The sequence below is a fragment of the Anarhichas minor genome, unplaced genomic scaffold (assembly GCF_050575085.1).
Source record: "Anarhichas minor isolate MPS153535 unplaced genomic scaffold, ASM5057508v1 ptg000025l, whole genome shotgun sequence".
NCBI classification, from domain to species: Eukaryota; Metazoa; Chordata; class Actinopteri; order Perciformes; family Anarhichadidae; genus Anarhichas; species Anarhichas minor.
Window position 1 is genome coordinate 2,501,916 of NW_027466471.1, and position 20,585 is coordinate 2,522,500.

At 42.3% G+C, this 20,585-nt stretch overlaps 1 protein-coding gene across 1 annotated transcript in view; it reads right to left on the reverse strand.

The window, feature by feature from the left end:
* Positions 1–19,192, reverse strand: part of LOC142957665 (zinc finger matrin-type protein 4-like) — a 130,049-nt gene extending 110,857 nt beyond the window's left edge. The window contains exon 1 of the mRNA XM_076099617.1: positions 19,106–19,192. Within this exon, the coding sequence (XP_075955732.1) occupies positions 19,106–19,192 (87 nt within the window). The remainder of the gene's footprint in view (positions 1–19,105) is intronic.
* Positions 19,193–20,585: the final 1,393 nt, after the last annotated feature.

Sequence of the window (20,585 nt, forward strand, 5' to 3'; positions counted from 1 at the left end):
TTTTCAACATCAAAATCCAGGCTGCCTGCTGCATATCGTGTTGCATTGTGCAGAATATGGGCTAAACAGTTTGCAGGTAGCACATCCTTCTGAGTCAGTTTCAACTTCTGATAAACACTGTTGTGTTTTCCATAGTTGACACTGGCGTTGTCTGCTACATATGCAGACATGTATTTCACATCTAGACCAGACATCTCCAGTTTAGCCAGCAGCTGGTTTGTTATAGCCTCTGAAGTTTCGTTGCTGTCACTGTAAAAATCCAACAGGGCATTTTGTACACCTTCCTCAAAGTGCAAATATCTCAGCACAATTGGGAAACACTTGGTTGTACCTTTGTTTGATGCGTCGGTTGCCACTGAAAAGGGCAAATTGTTTGCTTTGATGTAATCTGTATGTACCTGTACAGAGTAGGGCGCTAGGACATTCGCACACAAAGCCTGGGCTTTAGTTCGGCCACACGCCATCCCCTTAGCTATGGGCGAATCACAAAATATCTCTCGGTCCACCTTCACGCTGCAGTCTACACCCCGGTACGACTGGTGGTGCTTTACAGCATGGTAAACCTTACACAGCTCAGCAGCGGAGATTTTGTCATCCAACGGCGACGTAGCTTCTCGAAAAAATGTTTTGAGTGAAGAGACACCTGCTGCACGTCTGTTACCTTTATGCTTCTCTGTTCCCGCATGTCTTTCAATGGCAGCTTTACCCTGACTGCTTATGTCAACATCACAGCGACAGAGAGTGCAGAAGCCATGAAAGGAGTCTCGACTGCTTTTTGAAATAAAACCATGTTCTTTGGTCCATTCTGGGTTGAACGACGTCTGACGTTTTGGCATGTTTTCTTCTATGGGTGCATCCCAAATCGGAGGAGCCACGAGCACGCTGGACACGCCCCCTCACTGTTCATTTGTTATTTGATTGGACGCTGCAGCTGAGCGGTCTGACGCTGGAGTTTCATACCACAGTGAAGACGATCACAGATTAAACTCAAGTTATATATTAGATCTGTTTTCTGATTCACCATCTGGTTAAAATATGTTCATTGTAGTCTGAACAACAAAAGACCTCAAACAACTTTCTTCATTTATAAAAAGATTTGATCTGTTGTTTCCCTAAATAACTTGTATTATGTAATTAAAATCATAGAGCTGGAGAGAGGAAACACTTTTTACAACATGTAATGAAGAGAAACCATAATCATTGTGGGTTATTTTATAATGACGTCACAATCAGAATTTAAAAACATACCGACGTAAATAATGAATAAATAAGACGCATTCCGCCGGTAGAAACGATGCTGCGCGTATAAGCAGCACACAGAACACAGTATAAATACACACACTGTGTATAAATACCACACACGTATAAATACTCAATGCAGTTTGTTTAACAGGTAACAGACTACAGAGAAAACATCTCCACTCTGACAGTGATGATAACTGTCTTTATTAATATAAGTAGTAGTTTAACACCATTAAATCAACTGAAAACATACGATCTTTTTTTTTATCAATATTTAAAGTGCATTTTTATTGGAATGTTCGCTGAAAACGGCCCTGACCAGAAAACAACTCTGTACAGTGATCATGTACAGACACAAATGGAGAGGAGAGAAGACGCGAGGAGATATGTTTTAACAGACATGAGACGTCCTTTCCTCTGAAGCGTCACGTGAAGCGACGTCGGTTTCTGATGATTGAGGTCAGTCGGCCTCAGTGCGTAGATATGACGTAGCCAGCACACGGAGCCTTGTTTACGTTTTTAACCAATGATATAGGGCTAGAACCTAACCTAAGCCTATCAGATATTTATTTGACAACACTTTTAACCAATCATTTGTTAGACTGCGTTCCAGCAAAATATTCTATCGCGGGGCTCTTTAGGCCCAGTGGAACTCCAAAAAGGAGGACAAATACGCGTCCGGCTTGATGCTGCGCCGGACGCCGGACAGGGCATTGAAAATCCGGACTGTCCGGCCTAAATCCGGACGTCTGGTCACCCTAGTGCAACACCATGTGCCGTGAAAGACCTTGTAAATTGTTTTGGTTTGAAGGCCTGCAACTTCTTGCTCACCTCACACTATTGTCATCAGCCCTGCTGTCTGCAGTGCACTGCCGAGCACCAAACAGCAGTCGGACAAAGTTAGTGACCAGCTGGTGATCACAGTGGTGCATTTCGCTGATGAACCTCAAGCACACCTTTGGCCTTCCTGTACTGATATTACTTGTGATGACAACAGGATGACTTTTAAGTTGCAGACTTTCTTTTAATCTTTAGCATTTTAGCCTCACCTCTTCAGGACATGGCATGACCTCGGCTGTGAGGGACCGCAGCCCGGAGGCCACAGACTGACTGGAGGAGGATAAAACATGTCAGGGGGCAATGTCTACGTCTAGGAATATAAATGATTCACTACCGACGCTCTCCTCCTCAGTCTTGGAATGAGTTTGAGAGCAGCTTCAGATTCTACAGGACAAACAACATACATGAGCGGCTTTGAGAGCTCTATCAGCTTATGCAAATGTTGGGCCCACTGCCTGCTTTAGTAAGGGTGCACCGCTGCTGTAAACGATTGATCACCCTAAATTCTGTGAAGAAACAGAAGCATCGTCGCCAAACATCAGCAGCAGCACGAGGAGGTGCTATAGCAGCAGCAGCAGCAGCAGCAGCCTGGGAAACAAAACAACTCTTATCTTAGATTTATTTTCCCTCCGGAAGCATTCATTCCCAGTTGTTTCATTGTTCAACTCTGCATTTTCAGTGTGAGACTGAATTGTCGAGCTCCTGCAGTGTGAAATGAGCAGATAGAGAAAATAAATAGAAATGTTTGTGTTTATCTCCCTTATATGTCCAACAATGCATTATTGTGGCGGAAAATAAGTATTTACTTGCATCCGTTGTCGAGATATGACCTCTGACCCTAACTTTATTGTTGGTGTAAAGTCAGTAATCGTGGGAGTTTATGCTAGTGTTGCTGCAGAGTGCACAGCTCCGCAAGGACCACAACTGGTTATTAATCAATCTTGCCGTTTTGGCCACCATTTCTATCGGTCCTGATAACATTGTATTTACCAAACTAATGTGTAACGGAGCAGGAACAGTCAGACCAGACAATCTTAACAAGCGGTCCCCACCGTGGAGTGTTTGAACTGTTCTTTGTTGATCAAAATAGTGATGGAAATCCACTATTTTGTTTTTGTCTTAGTCCTGTGTCCAATGTCCTCCTTGTTTGTTTTTATCACCTCGTCCTGTGTTTTTAGTCAAGTTTTAGTTGACTAAAAGTCAAAGCATCTCATCTTTCATCTTAAGAACACGTAACTATTTTGGTATTGTTTTTCGTCAATGAAAACTTTTGACATTTCAGCCTTCTTTAGGCATCAGATTATATTGAACATTTCAGTCAATCTATTCTAGCCAAAGTGTCACCTTCTCCCATGCCTGGTTGTTGTCAATGTTAACTCAATTAAACTTAAGTAAGTCAGTTAGTCCGAGGCCTCCTGACTGTGCTCATTGTCTGCCGCCACTGTAGTCTTGATGTGACGGGCCCAGGAGAGATTTATATATTTTTAACTACATTTTGTTCTAGTCTTTTTGTCAACAATTTTCACGATTCGGACGCAGTTAGTGTTTAATGCTGTCGGTCTCGTCATCACCTTATCTTCACCTCATCGGGAAAAAAAAGTTGTTGACGAACACAATCGGTCTAGTTTTTGTTAGCGAAATTAACACCGGTTGACCGGCTGACACTAGGCGACTGGGTGAGGGCATGTGAATTAACGTCGTCAGTGAAAATCACTCAACTTTGGATTGCCAGGCCGGCCTAGAGCCGTCTGCGGTGCAGACAGAGGAAATGAGCTGGGCCGGGCTAGAGTCTCAGAGCAGTCGTCCCTGAATTAAATCCGCCCCGCAGACTGCACTGACTCAACCCTTTGAGAAAATATTTTTGGTATACGTTTTGGTAAACGTATAGCCTAATCCAATTAGAATTTTTTTAAATCCTGATTCGGGTACAGCCCTAGCAATGCCGCTGCATTCACAGAACTTAGCGATTAACTGTAACAAGGAAAAAGGATTGATGGCCAAAACTACAAAAAGAAGAGCCAGCATCACCTTCTCCTTGTCCTTTGAGTGTGTCTATCACTCCGCAGCACCGGAGGGGAAGTCCTGCTGAGTGTGAAGTGCAGCTCTCCAAAGAGCAACCCAACATGTCCCTCTCCTTGGCGATCAATTCATTAAGATAATGTATTTTACTGTCAGACACACCAATGTAAGTGCAAGAGGTTGACTCTCTTCTAAACGAGATGCAGGGAAAATGATTAATTTCCACCTGGTGTGATTAAATAAGGAGAGGCATCAACATTGTAAACCGACAGGATGTTCTCTTCGCAATTCAATCATCAATATCTGATCAGTGCAGCTGTTGTTGACATTGTTACAGCCAGGCTCCTTCAGCACAGCACCGTGAGCTCATTGCTCAAGTCGTATTGCCACTTTGGTGAAGGAGGAACGCGGGACAGAGAAGTCATAGAGGGAGCGGTGCAGAGGGCCTCGCGGTGACGATCAAATTAGCAGGATGCCAGCTTGTTTCTCACACCTAGTCAACACTGTTTACCATCTGTCTTTGACTCTGGCGGGGCGACAGCAAATCAGCTGTGGCCGGTTGCGTGGAGCTGGACGCCCGAGGCTGGGGGGGGGGGATTAAGAGAGCTGATTATATTATTTTAATTTTTGAATTTATGTTTCTTCCCTTTTGCTCCCTGTTAAAGGTTTTCTGGGGGGAGTTTTTCCTCATCCGATGCAGACAAAGGACGTTAAAGCCCCCTGAGGCAAATTGATTTGTGATAATGGCCACACAAGCAGCTCTGTGAGGTTGAACTTAGGCACAGCAATGCTACGAGTTATATGCTAATGTCTGCACACCAGTGAGGCTGATGGGAATGGCATTACTTATGCAAATTTAAATGTTGACCAGATGATGCCACTAGATGAAAAGTCAGCGAAACACCAAAGTTATTACTGTGGAGAACACAAATATCTGTACCAAATCCCATTCCAACATTTTCCCCTGAATCAAAAATGTCAACATGCTGGTAACACTGAGGTGAAAAGTCAGGGGATCACCAAGTCACGAAGACTTATCATCTGGAAACCATGAATGACAGATTCATGTTACAGATGTGGAGATATTTCATAGCAGAAGTGAAAACTGTCTGGAGATCCCCAAAGTCATATCCACTGGGGAATATGAATTATGGTAATCTCTGCGTGGTAATCCCTGTTGAGATATGCCAGTCAAAACCAAGTAAGTAATCCTGCTGGTGGCACAAATAAAAATCCAGAGGATCAAACAAGACATTGACATTCATCATCTGGGAACCATGACTGTACAAAATGTCATGGCAATCCAACCGATAGTAGTCCTGGACCAAAGTAGTGGACAGACAACTGACATTGCCGTCTACCGCCGGTACCTTGGCTGAAAACACAAAGTTGTCTTTGCTGTTTGGCCTGGCTCTGCCTAATTCCACTTAACCTTTTGTACACCAAGCAATAATCTCCTAGACCCAAAGCAATATGGACACCAAATGTGTCTCTCTTTAGTTAATCTAATCTAATGTGCTACTGTTTTCACTTGGGTTGATTCGGCACCTCCCACGCAGGGACCTCAGATTCCTCTAGTGACAAGCTGTTGCGGCAGATCGGCCCCAGACTGTTCTCTCCATCATTAAACTGTCAGAGAGCTGTAGCACAGAGCACAGTGCTTATGAAACAGGAAACAGAGGCATTTTAAGGTCACGACTGACAACCAGCCCTGAACATCTGTTTCCAACTAGAGGTGTAAGAAGATATCGATACACTTGAGGATTGAGATATTATACTTTGTGATACAGTACCGATTCTGTATTGATTTTTTGTTCATAGTTTACAAGGTTTGTGGCAGACAGTTGTTCAGATTACACAAAAAGTAGTGCTATGATGTTGGATGGTACAGGGATTGTGATGAACACAAATGCATATGCTACTGTTGTGACTGCATAAAATCTTAATTTTTGTGTGTTCTTTGCATAAAGGAATCTAAACATAAAACTAAAAAATTGCGATATATTGCCTTGCTTAAAGTATCGCAGTATAACGCGATATATTTAAATCATAACCGCTGTGTTACGAAAAGTATCACAAGTGCACCACTGATTCACAAAAACAGAGCTCAGAGTTCGTCATCAAACAGGCATACATCTGATTTTCAGTTTATTTCACACTGGATAGGCAACCGCAACCAGGCAGTCCTATGACAACAAACTAAGACTAAAGCTATGCCAACTGTAACCTAAAACATCATCGCTGGAAAACTCAATGTCATACTTAAATACATGAACATAACTGAGCTACAAATATATGGAGAAAAAGCCACCAGAAGAAGGGATTTGCCACAACAGAGAAACAACCCTTTTGGGAAAATTTATCAAATGATGCTTTAAAATGAGGATACCACTCCACTGAGTCTTCCTAAAGCACTCCTACAACATCACTTTCACTTGGTCATTACTGAATTTAGGAGATAGAGGTCCTTATATAATTCATGACAAAGAGACTTTAATTCAAGCAGTATTAAAGAGGCCTGTAAATTATGCAGCAGCTTAGATAGAGCCTTTGCTTTTGACTTGCGAGTCCTGGGAGCCAATGGCTGTCCCTCAGGTAAACCAGGTTTACATACTATAAAACAACAATTTGAATTCATAATGACATGTGGTATTAGGAAGCTAAAGACATGGCAACATGGTTACATGATTCACCTAAATGATTTGAAATAAGCTGCCACATGGCATGAGATAAAAAAAGATACGACAGTACAGTGAAAAGTCACAGATGACAGCAATGTTACATGCTGGGATAGGAAAGCACTCCCTGTCAGACCTTGGAAAGAAATGTGGACTTTCAAAAGCAGGGCTCAACATTTACATGGAATGCCTTGTGCAGTTGTCCGATCGAAAAATAAATGTGATCTTTATGATGTACGATGTTCAGGATGATCGGCATTAATGCTTTCTAGTCGCCGATCCCTGATAATGCTACATTGTGAACCATTGCATTAAGTCGCATATTGGTGCGTTCATGCTCCAAACAGTAAACATTAGCGTTGGGTGAAGGTAGATTCCAACGCTATCGTGAACGTGTTCAAATGTAATCCAGTTGTTTTAAGGACGTGTTTTCACAGAAATATGAAACATATATTAGAGATGAATTATGACCTGTTTAACTTCCTAACACTAGCTTTAAGCAGCTTATAATACATAATTAAAACTACTAATGCCCCCCAAAAATGTTTAATCAAAGCAAATATTTATATGAAAATACAATAATTTATTTCCTAATCATTTGAATTGTGTGTTTGTATGCAAATAACTACTATATATATATATATATGTATATATATATAACAAAGTAACAAGATAACATTTTCAATTTTTTACTTCTTTTTGACTGATTGTCAAAATCCCTGTTCATTTATTTATTTTTTAAGATGCAGAAAATGAGTTTGATAGCTTAATTTGTAAAAAACAAACTGATTAGAAAGAACAACAATCTGTACATTGTACAAATGTGTTTCTAATAGTGTGTGCTTTTTGTGTGCTATTCACTGTGCAATGACCCACAGCTAAAGATTACTTATCAGTTTATCTCCAGTCACTTACTTTTGATGTTTATTGGTGAAACTTCATTTTTTTCTTTATTTACATTGTGATCATTCAAAACGTTAAACTTGTAATCTACAACAATCTACAAAAGTTAAAATCAGTAAAATCATAACATTTAAAAAGTTCAATTGTAAAATTTCAAGAAAGATTCTTTACTTAAAAAAAGGTACAGTATCTCCCGACTGTGCTCTACTAATAATACTTCTGCATTTTTACAATTTAATAGCATGCATTGTCATGGACTAGCACTGCTAGCAACTAGCACTCACAATATCAACAAATGCATACAGGGATACAATATTGAGCCACATGAACAATAGGATTAAATTCAATATTAACTGCATTCTGTCATTTAGTACTTTGGCTGTTCAGTCCTTGCTCAGATAGACTAATGCTAATTAAAACTATTTTTAAAATGTCTTTAAAAAAATAATAACCCATTGAGAAATAATGAACCAGACTGCTTCTCGATACCCAGAATAAAGTAACCTTCAACAATATAGTATAGAGCTGTTTAATGGAGAGTGATGATAACACACGCATGATAGTGGTTACTCGTAAATCAGAGTTGGTCTTTCATGCCATATGCAGTACTACAAGTAGTGAAACTGGCTATTAATCATTGCTACTCCACTGATCATTAGTATCAGCTTGATAGAGAAGTGCTGTAAAGCCGTGGCTTTGAGCTACTGTCACAAAGAACTTCTGAAGCGCACAACGCATTAAAAGTCATAATGAGGTCCTGTTAAAGAAAAGGCTCATAATGTGCATATTTATCTTGAGGCCAGTGTGACATATTAGTGGCTGTTGGGACTGTGCCTGAAATTATGCAAGTCACATCCACTCTAATTACAGAACGTTTGTGCACAGGACGTCCCTCTTTCCTCCCCGGTTGAGGCAAATATGGGCAAGACAGCGAGTGATGCCCGCTCTTCCTCGGCCTCCACTTCAGCAGCAGGGCCCACACACCAACGTAGCAGCACCGTCATCCCTACCATAGGTGACGGGAAAGCATTGAGTTTGAAAATGCGATGCCCCCCCCCCCCCCCCCCCGGTTTCCTCCCAAATTGTCCCTGTGAGTAAATGGCTTCAGGTGCAGCAGCTCTGATGGTTGTGTTAGCGTTGTTAGCTGTTGGTACAGTTAGCAGTGTTGGCTCAGCAAATGCCACTAACCGCCACCCTTTTTGGCTCTGCCACCTCCTCGATGACATGTGACATCAGAGGTGAGAACCATGTGCAGACTCCACGGACACTAGGGTGTTTCCCACAAGAACTGGCCCGCATCTTGCAGAGGGTAGTTTTTGCTCTGCTAACACCAATTACCTATTCATGTCTCATTGGCAGGAAGTTCAACAACATTCCACGCTACACTCTGCGAGCAAGTGGCCGTTACCAGCATGTTGGGTATTCAGCTGCTAACGGAGATCGCCGCCATGTTGGATCTCCCGCTCCAGTGTCTGTTTGTGAGGCCAATAGTGGCACATGATATCATGACCACCTTTGCGGACCCGGAGCCAGATGGTTAAAATGTTCCGCAGGTAATTGTTTTTTTTCTTTACCTAACGTACAGCAAAAACCTTAGCGAACTGCAGTAGCTCGCGTCGCCCACTTAGAGTCTTCCCAGCCACCTATATGCGAGAGGCTCGCCAGAGGATGGAGCGTGGGACGTGGCTAGGTTATTGTTTGTATTTAGCTGCTTCTCAGGCTTTTCTGCCGGGGCCCCTGTGCATTCCCTTCAGAGTGAGGACGGTTGAGACGAACAAGAGTCTTTCACTCTCCCTGCAAATCCTATCGCCCCACCGCACACAGATTGTCACTCTGTGTGGGTACATCTCTGTGTCCCTCTCTCCACCTGGCTGAGCAGGACACTACCGATCGTAATCCTGCCGCCCACCTCTTTCTTTCAGCGGCACAGTCCAGACCTGTCTCTCTCCATCCCTGCTGAGAGGATAGCCCTTGAGGTGGAAATGGCTGCACTCTTCAGGAGGGAAGCCATATCAGCGATCCCTCACCCTGAGGCACGGACTGGGTTTAGTCTCCCCATAGTTCCATGTGCCCAAGAAATTGGTGGGTGTCACGCCCATTCTGGACCTACAAAGTACCTTCATTTTGTGCTGTAGGACAAAGTTTTCAGTACTGCCGCCTCTCATTTGGTTACTCTCTGGCCTAAGAGGACATGCCTCTAGGGAATTGCGTCATGTATGGCGCTTTCAGGTATGTCTAATTTGCCGCCTCTTGGTCTTCCACTTAAACTTTTGAGAAGTCACATCTCAGGGATATGATTGCGGATTCTATCAACAGTGTTTTTACCAGCACAGTCACACACGTTTGGAGTAGGGATGGGAATCAATATTTTATTGATACATTGATTCCATTATCAATTCATCTTAGCAGTCCGATTCTTTATCCCTTTTTGATTACTGCCTAATTGTGGGTGGAAAAGACTACATTCAGAAAAAAAACATCAACAGTCCAAAAGTCAGTGTAAACCATCAATAATTCCAAATGTTATACTTTTACTTTGTTATTGTCATCCATAGTGGTTATTTGCACAAAAACACACATGGTGTTAGTAGTTTTAATTATGTATTACAAGCTGCTTAGAACTAGTGTTCAACTAAAGTTTAACATTCTATGTTGCTGTGAATACATCTCATAAAAACAGTTTTTATTCAAGTTTCTCTGCAAAAACTATTATTATTTTTGAACACATCGTGATAACATTATGATTTACCTTCTCCCCAATACTCATTTTTAATGAATAGAGCAGGAATACATCATCATAATGTATCTCAATACATAACTGCTGGCTCCGTTATTTAGCCCAGCAGGACAGTGCTGCCCACCTTCTGCTAACAGCTGACATTACTCCTGTTTCAGCACAGATTTCTTATTCACAGTGCGGCATTGTCAGGAAAAAATAGGGTGCGTGTCCCCAGGTTTATGAGCACCACACTTTAGAATGTTCTTTTTCCTCTTCACCATGGCTCCAGCCCCAAGCAAACCTTTAATAGACAGAATACTAGTCTTACCACTCACCATATGTCACCAGCTAACCTTCTATCTTAGAACAAAATGAAAATGAATGTTTTTACTGTATGATTCAACGAGACACCCTCGAACAGATGTTGGTAATCTCTTCACTTAAAAAGCCGGTTACAAGTATAGTTTTAGTGATGCTTATGGTACCGGTTACACACCCTGAAATGTGGTAATATATCATTTTGATGATCTGGCCTGTTTTATTAAATATCCAGTCTGGGCCAGTGTGGTCGTACAGTAGTTCCTCTCCGACCACAACTCCATTAAAGTGCTCTCTAAATCACCCTAATGACCTACTGTTAACCTACTGTTAACCCTGCTGCTGTTGTCAGAGGTCATGGGCTTCCACATTTTAGTCATATTCTCAAAAAGTCCTTTCTACACCACCTACAAAATTCTCATTTTGCCTGACTTGGCAAGTGAAACGGATGAGTTTTAAACAGCCAGCGCAGCAGAAAGAATCAAGCACTGATATGGTACAATGGCAAGAATTGTACGTTTTAAATGAATGGTTGTTATCTTTGCTGACCTGTTGCTGACAGTGAATGATGATAAGGAATAAAGTGGGCATCATGAATTTTGGAGGGCCTCCAATGCAGCTCTCTGAGGCCAGATATTACTGTTAAACCCAGTGTAGGCGAGAATCCTCATGCTGAAACAGATGCCATCTAAAAGTCTCAAACTGCCTGTAGTGCTGAGACAAACACTCTTCAATCCTGAGTGGAATACAGTGAGATTCTGCATAAAACTGCAACTACAGAGCAAGCAACACGCAGTCTTTGTAACTATGCATCCCATGGACAATTAAACTTCATTAGCCACACTAGACTGTATAGAAGTAATGGACACCCATTTTGCTGTTTTGCAGCCTCAAGTTTGTCATTTTGTCCGTCACTGTGTGGATTTTTTGAGGGTGTAGCTAAGCACAACTGAACGATGAATAATACAATCTTTACCGTGGTAATCATGTGAGAAGTAGGGACATTTTTTCATAGACTTAAACTATAAATTCGGACTTCTGTTTTCAGTCGCCCCCTGCTGGCCATTTTAAAAGAATGAATGTTTGGGGCACTTCCGCATTGGCTTTACACAGACTAAGGTAAGCAATAGGGATGTTACGGTTTCAAGTTTCATGATAAACCACGGTCAAATTCAAGACAGTTAGTATAACCATCTCAGATTTGAACTATCATTAAAACCATTTTGATTACCGCCAGTGTATTGCAAGCCTGGCGCAACGTTAGCAAGTGTGTGGTCCAGAGGGAGAGGAGCTGTGTGTACAAAAGAGAGTACGAAGTCAACAAGTTCCTGTGTCTTGCTTGCCACCTTCTGATTTAAGTACAGATATACCGATTGCAAATTTATTGGCCCAGTCCGATTTTCTATTGGGAGCGCATGGCTGTTTGAATCGTGTGCCGTTACAGAGCGGGCCAATTGCTTGGACCCTGAAGGTGCTGCTTGCAGAGAAACGCTCATCGCTCATTGACTACAGGAAATTGAAGACGAGTTTGGTTGTAACGTTTATATATCCAGCATCTAGCAGGAAAGGTGAATGCAGTCAATGAGTTGTGGTCTGTGAAGGCCTGCTGAGGACCTCATGTTACTCTCAGGCAACAGAAGCCCTGAAGCCCCATCCCCGCTGCTGCACACGTCACTATCTTTTGTTTATTCAGAGTTTATTAATATTGAACGTGCCGCATGTCCAAATTGCACCAACTTCGACGCTGCACATTCTTGGGTCCCAAGCAAATATAGCTCCGGAGTCTGAAGTAAATTGGATAGATGGTTCTTGAGATATGTGGACACACACACACACACAGATTCCTTGCTTTCTAGTTAGGAGACAGGAAAAGCTGCAGGTGAGGAGCAGCTCTCTGACCTCCCTGGGTTCACTATGTCCTGCAAGGTCAATTGAATCTGTTACCTCTATCATCAGCACCATTTTGTCCAGCTGGTGCTCCAGGGCCAGTGAGAGACCCTAACATTGCTGCTGTGGGCCAGCCAGAGGCTGCACACTAACATAGCAGAGACTGTATTTCCTATCCCAGAGGCCTGTGCACTGATGTGACTTCCATTCTGTCCCCCTATCATTCTTATGATTTGTCTTTGGGGAGGCAAACGCAAGCCAAATTTTAATGCCATGCCTCGAGGTCAAAACAATGAGCAGTTACTTTGTGTTTGCTGCTAAGTGGCCTATTCCCATGCAGTGTGACCCAAGCGCCGCCCACAGATTTGCTGAGTGAAAACATTAACACGGGCACTGGGCAGACTGCCTGCTCTTCAGTAGTATAATCAGCTTGGTGTTCAGCCAGAGCAGACATTTAGGGCAAATGTTGAGTTGGTGGGACAATACAATTGTGACACTGGTCGGCCTAATGAGATTAATTCTTTCCAGTGCCGGCACGACATCGAGCGGAATGATTCAAACGTGAATGATCCACTGTGGAGGAAATATTACAACCTGAATATTACAGCACACACCTGTTGCAATCTGTTGCATCCAGTAGCTCTTAGATCGTACCCACTACAGTGAGCTGTTCTACTCTTTCTGTGGCTCACTATGTCTCATTCACAAAGCACTTGACCAAAAGGTGAAGTGTGTAGATCCATATATTGAGTCCGTCTGAAATTTAAAAGACTCTCTTGGTGCAGCAGAAGCCAATCGGGGAATACAAAATAATATATTTTCTCTTGTAGCATAAAATACAACCACTAAGCTGTCCAGTTAATTCTTTGTAGCGTTACTTTACTTAAAGGTCATCAGGTTATCTATGACTTGTATTGCCCGCTTTTGGTGATCAGTAAATGCCTCCATTTTAACAATAGTAGGATGAGAGGCAGTTTACATATCGTGGGGAGCAGTAGCCTAAACGGTAGAATAATCTGGTTGATGGATGGTTTGTTGAATCTTGTAAATTCAAAGGGAAAACCTACGATGCCAGTTGATGGCATGGGCTTCATAGATTTACCAGGAGGGTTTAATGAAAGACACCATTGAGTCGCATTATGGAAAGTATGATAAGTATGCTCACAGTATCTACTAGAGAGCATCTAGCAACAGAATCACACCAGCAGTGGCTAGCAGCATAAGGGGGGGGGGGGGGGGGGGGGTGGGGGCATTTACAAAGAAAATATATTTAACATGGTTCACTCCCATCTGGGTGATACCTAATCCACTTGATCTGCACCGATACCAGCCCAGTTATCAGAACAGTACATCATTTATAGGAGATAACAGTATGATTCCTGTGGCAGAATCCAAATGTGTGGACCCCCCTTCCCCCCCTTGTGCAGACTCACAGACTTAACAGGCACATTTTTGGGAAGTCCTTGAGTGCCTACGGCTGTCCAAATCCACACCTCATTAAGTCTGCAAGGGACTTCTGTGGTTAGCTGGCAGGCCATGGATGCCCAATATAAGTGTGACAATGTAAATTAAACAACAATAATTGCAGAACAAATGACCTGCAGGCTATATTTTATATTTGCCATATTTATATCTGCAGACATGTTTGATTATAATCTGACTGCAAATCGGACTTTCATCAATGATCGGCGCTCGGAAAAAGTCTTATACCAAATACCCATTGTATTCATCGGAACCCCAGAAATATAGCCCCTCGCCCCCAAAGGATTATCTGTTGTCAGACCAATAGCCGATGGGTTCCAAGATTGGTTTCTATCCAGCTCAGAAAATGGAAATCACATCTTTCTTTCATTTCCATGGAAACATGTAAAGTTTTAATCCCCCTCTCATATGCTGCATTTTATATCCTCCTGGTGCCCTCAGACTTTCACGGTGAGCAATTTAAGCACGTTAGAGTACAGTTCATCCAAGTTTGCGAGGCCTCTGCCTGCGAGTCCATATGGTGGATTTGGATGCAGCTGAACCCTCCTGCATCTGCTGCATCCAGGTCCACCATTATTTTTTCTAATCTATCTCGCTCAAGTCCTCCAACTCTGTGGAAGTGCAATACTAAATTGCTGGACTCCTTCAAAACTACCTGGTCATTAGCCTTATTGATTTAAGAGTGTTTTGATTTTTTTCTGGATGCTTCATTGGATGTCTCTTTTTAGATACTACAAGTGAAGGCAGTTTGCATGCTGGTTTTGAAAAAGATACACGTTGTTCTGCAGATCCAAGGTCTGGACCCTTTGAAGTGTACTTGATATTCTGCCATTATGAAACACTGGAAGAAAAGATTCATCACCTTTGATAAAGCACACATTTTCCCTCTGTGATGCGGCTGACTTTGCTTAGTTGTTTGCTTCAAAACAACGTCTACACTCTGTGAAAATAAATGTGTTCAGCTGAGATTATTGGAGCTCTTTGTTTTTCTTTGTGTGCTATTAATACAAATCCTCAGATCCATCTCGGTTGGCCTTCTGTGAAAGAAATAATAGCGACAGAACTGTGAACAACTGCTGCGAGAAGGCAATGGAAATCAACAAAGGAGAAGGGCAATTTTAACTTCACAAAAGCAAACAATTATTGATGGCACTGAGCTTCAAAGTCTTTTATTTATAGGCATCACAAATTACAGACTGCAGACGGGGGAATAATGGAAGTGTTGTTTTTTTTTTTTCTCTCTTGAAGTTTATCGAAAATAGAAAGGATGACTGGAGGGCCTGAACAGACGCAGGAAAATAAAGAAAGGGTCGATGAAGGAGCTTTACTATCTGAGGCTGTTGGTAACGTGTTTCTGTTTAGCGCACGACTTTCATGTGGTGTCATAGAAGAGAGCCGAAGGGACAGAGGCAGGTTTGTGTCGCGGCAGAAAATTTGAACAAAAAGCTTCTGTGGTGCCGAGATGGAGCCATCTTGCGGTTGAGAGGAGGAGATGGTGACGAGATCGTGCAGCTTTAAATGAGGCGGATTGAGATGGAGCTTAGAGCGCCTGCTTGTGAAATGCTCGATATTATTTTGCTCATCAGGCTGCAGACTAAAACTGATCATCCATATCTTGATCTTAAGTATGTGTTGAACGGGTGCTGCCGTGCTGCCGAAAAAGATACTTTTCTATGTTTCTGATGATGACACATTTTTTGTAGTTTGCTTTACAGTTGATGTATTGCTCCATTCCTGATCTCCTCGTACAACACATGCTCACCCCAATGCGCCAAATACTGTTCCGCAGCTTGGCCCGTGCTCCAAAGCTTCCAACTATGACACTCGACATACCCCTATATCAGTTTTGGACGTGTCGGGGACGGCATGTCAATCAACGTATCCTCATACTGCGGTTCGTATGATATCCTGCAAAAAGTTCCTCCTAATTTTTTTTGGTGCGTTTTCCTACGTAAGCTTGTCAATTTCTGCTCGTTACATGCATACGGTCTTTTCTAAATAAACGTCCGTCTTCACAGGAAACTGGCTTTAGGCATCAAAACTACTTGGTTAGGTTTATGCAACAAAACGACATAGTTAGGTTTAGGCATAGAGAGTGAATTACTTAGTTGGGTTTAGGAAAAGATCGTTGTTTGGGTTAAAATAACAACGCAAGTGCCGTCACTGAAGTACGCAAGTTACATGATCAGGAACATCAACGTTGACTTCTCGTTTCACACGGGGAACGAAATGCGGTCTCCTGGCTGAAAGATGTCTGTTTGTTGGACCCTTCCACGTCGTTTGAGATTAAGTGGATAACATGCGAAAGAATTTCGGAGGAATTGCTACGAATGCTTGATGTGTACAGCCTGGCTTGTTACATGAATAGCATCTTTTCAAAATAAACAGTTTTCCTCACAGGACGTTTAGACAACAAAAGCACTTAGTAAAGATTAGGAAAAGAGTGTGGTTGCCGTTAACTTCACAAACTAACGACTCACGTGACTAGCGGCTCACAAGAGACACGTTACTAGCAACTCACGTGGGGCTAACGGCACTAACAAGTCATATGAATAAGGACTCGTGACAAAATGTTAACTTCTACTTTTAGTTTTGCAAGTTTCAAGTTACAATCGTCAGTAAAACGTTATTTCACACTGTGATGGTTAACGTAAATGGTAAACTGTGTAGTTAATCCGTGGTTCACATGCGTGCCGAACCGTGAGGGGTGATGCGTACGGATCATGGATCGACAACGATCCGATACACCACTAGTCAGCACTGTTGCCATTGTTAGACCTGTTAACACCGTTAGCTGCAAGTCGCCACCTCAGTCATCTCCGTGTTCAGAGCTTTGTGTAGGCGGGCTCTCCCAGCTGTATGGGTTGTAGCTGCTGCAGCTGTGGGCCAATCACACAGGCCAGGGCATTAAATCGAAGAATGCTTGCGGTGATTGGCTGCGAGCAACCCATACAGCATTTTTTTTTCTAAATCTTGGCACAAAAAGGTTCGAATGCAGCTATTATTCAAACAATTATCGGATTAATCAAGAAAATAATCAACAGGTTAATCTATAGTTAAAATGATTGTGAGTTGCAACCCAAATTCTAAAAATCAAAGTGTACGTCCCACCAGGTGAAAAAATAATAATAATATTGAGGCTGTGTATGGGGGAAAAAAGCACCCATTTTAATGCTGCATCTAATTTTAAAAAATAACACCTGAGAGACATCAAAGCACAATTTGTAACAATGTGTTCTTTATTTATTTTTTTGCTTTTTTCCTGAATGGCAATTTAATGATGGAAAAAGAAATAAACAGATTTAGATTTGGAGTTGTTTATGAATTAGAGTTAAAAATGATTGGCTTAGACCAGGGGTCGGCAACCTTTACTATCCAAAGAGCCATTTTGCCCTATTTTTAAATTTGTCTGGAGCCGCAAAAGCTATTTGATATTATAGCTTATAAAGTATATATATAGTTATATTATATATACAACAACTATAGTTTGTTGTATTTGTGAAAATATAGAACAAGAATAAAGACAATTCTTGACATTTCATTGCTATTTTACCTGTTATAACAATATCAAACTCTTATGAAGAGGAGAAAAAACCTGCTCAGTTTGCTGCAGCAGTTGAGAAATCATCTCCAGCGTGATACTTTTCAGCAAATGCTGTTTGTTCTGGAAGTGACATTCAACATTACATTTTTTGCACATATCGAGCATACAGGTAAGCCAGCATCGTTGTGAAAAGAAATAAATACGTCCACGCAGAATTAAACTCTCCATTTTCCTCCGTGACTTTTCTTTTTTGGATTTATCCATTGATAGTTTACCGAGGGCGGGGGTCTGCAAATCATGATTAGCCACATGCAGGGAAAGGCTCTTGACAGGCTTAATAGGATGTGACGCACATCTACACAGGAGTTTTCAAAGCACCGAGTTACAGGTGTTCCTGACCTTGTTGCCTTTACTAGCAGCTGTTGTTCTGTTAAAGTCTGCATTATTACGGAGGAAGCAGCTGTTATTGGAGCGATTAGTGAGCAGCGTGTCCAGCAGCGTTATCAAACCTACAGAGCTGCCGTCTGAAGTCACGTTAGCGGCTTTGAGCAACCAATCTACTTCCTGTTTACACCGGCACTCACCCGCATGCCCAGTGTAGTTAATAGTCACGTGATATTCGATTTCAGGCGTTTTAGTCTGGACCGAGATCATCCCGAAAACGATGCTGAAACGCCATGTGGACGGAGATCGTTTTCGTTTTAAAACGAAAACGTAAACGTATTAGTGTGGATGTAGACTCAGGGAGCCGCAACAGAGGGGCTGAAGAGCCGCAGGTTGCCGACCCCTGGCTTAGACAATCAATAAATAATTAATCAGCAACTATTTTGATAATTAATTAATTGTTTCAGTTATTTCCTTCATATTCGTCACTGTTTGTCCACGGTAGAAATGAAAAAGCCAGACTGCAGAATTGACCTAATTTGGAAACTCTGACACAGATTACCTGTACAGAGAGAAGCCTCTGCTTCAGGTGTGCAGAGGTTTTAATGGCACTGGATGACAGTGAGACCTCTGACAGGAATAGTACAAACATATTTATTACATATTTGTAATATTTACTATTACATATTACCCCCCCCCCCCCCCCCCCCCCCCACACACACACACACAGTCCCGCCGCTCTCCACCATGCACGAGCAGTTACTTAGAACGTGCGGTCAACCTCACCGGCTGCTCCGCTCACTTCTAACACCCCCAACATGTGCATCCCATCGCGCCAGCAGCCACCGCACCGTCCCCCGGTGGCACGCAACAAGAATCTCGGCGAGGAGAGAAAAAAAAAAAAAGGGAATCAGCATGCAACACGACAAGCATGGCTTCCCCCCGCAGTAAAGCATCTCCATAAAGTCACACTCACTCCGTTGCACGCACGCACGCCTCGCGGATAGTGTACAGAGGAAGAGAGGAGCAACAACAAATAAATAACAATAGGAAGACGGGACTGACAAGTGCATTGCGAATGAAGTGTACCTGTAACTCCACGCGGTAGCCCTGGTAGAAGTGTGTCGGGAACACCGCCAGCTGATGTTGCACTTGGAGGGAAACTGTGTAATCCATTAACCGGAGGATGCTGAAGAGCCACGGACAGAGCGGGAGACGCGTCTACTGTTGGCGGCGGTACTACACCGTAGTACAAACAGTCCACCGCTGCTCTCCGCCCCGCTGCGCTCCCATTGGCCGCGCGGCGCTTAATTCAGTGGAGGCAGCGAGCAGGAAGTGGGAGCTCACCTCAGCATCTGGTCTGCACCCAAATCAGATGAGGACAAGGAAGATGCTTTTATTATTAGCAGCTCACCGTTATTGTCCTCTGTATATTATTATCATCATCATCATCATCATCATTATTAGAGGTAGTAGTAGCCCCATATCACGAATCACAAATTAGAATAAAGGAAGGGAAGGTCCCCCCCCCTCCCAAAAAAACCTGTAGAAGTAGTCGTAATAGTGGACCAGCAGTAGTAGTAGTATTCAAAGTGGTAGTAGGCCAGTAACGTCAATCCACTCAAACAACAATCTAACCATGATAAATGTAATTACTGAATCAAAAAACAATATTATTGAGAAATCTGTACAACACTAAACTTATTAACGTTTATGTTAAACACTATTACCAAACATTGCCAATATATAGAATGTACAACAAAAAATGCTCTAAAATCTTACTGTACACTGCACAGCACCAGACAACAGACAGACACATTCAGCAACATTTCGGAGCTACAGAAACAGATATTTCCTGAGTTTGTGGTGACCAACAGAGAACTAAAAGGAGAGTGACTGTTGATGCCGCTCTGTGTCTGCCGGACGTGCAAAAAGGCATAAAACTTTATAGCAGGATAATATGTCAGTGTTGTGTTTACAGCTTGATGTGCCATCCCCTAGTGGGCAGCAATCGATTAATCCATAAAAAAGTTAGTCTAATAACACCTGAATGGGCCAATAAAATACCAATCATGTGATATTTATTAAGCATAGAATCATCAGCCATGTAATGAAACAGTTAGCTAACAACAAAGAGTGCAAACACTGCTGTTTACTTTGCACGCGCGTCCACTGCCTCGCGTATCCCGCGTCTGTTTGGTTCAGTGGCCTAAAAACCTGCTGGTACGTACACGGGTTGAAAGTGATGTTTGAGGTTATCACAAAGAAACTTCAAAAGATGAATGAGAAAACACTCTTCTATGTGTAAAAAGCATTACAAAATCTGAACGTGACGTCAATAAAACAATTTCACAACATCCACAATAAGCAAAACACATTTCTGCATGGAGGAGGGCTTAAGTTTAAGCTATACGGTAATATGTTTACAGCACAATAATACTGAACGCAATAGATTTAAATGAGCATAATCACGCCTTCATAATTGCAGTGCAATGCCACACCATGTATGTAAAATACCCAGATGTGCTATAATCGAGAGCATTTTACAAGCTCTTAGGATTGACCCGTA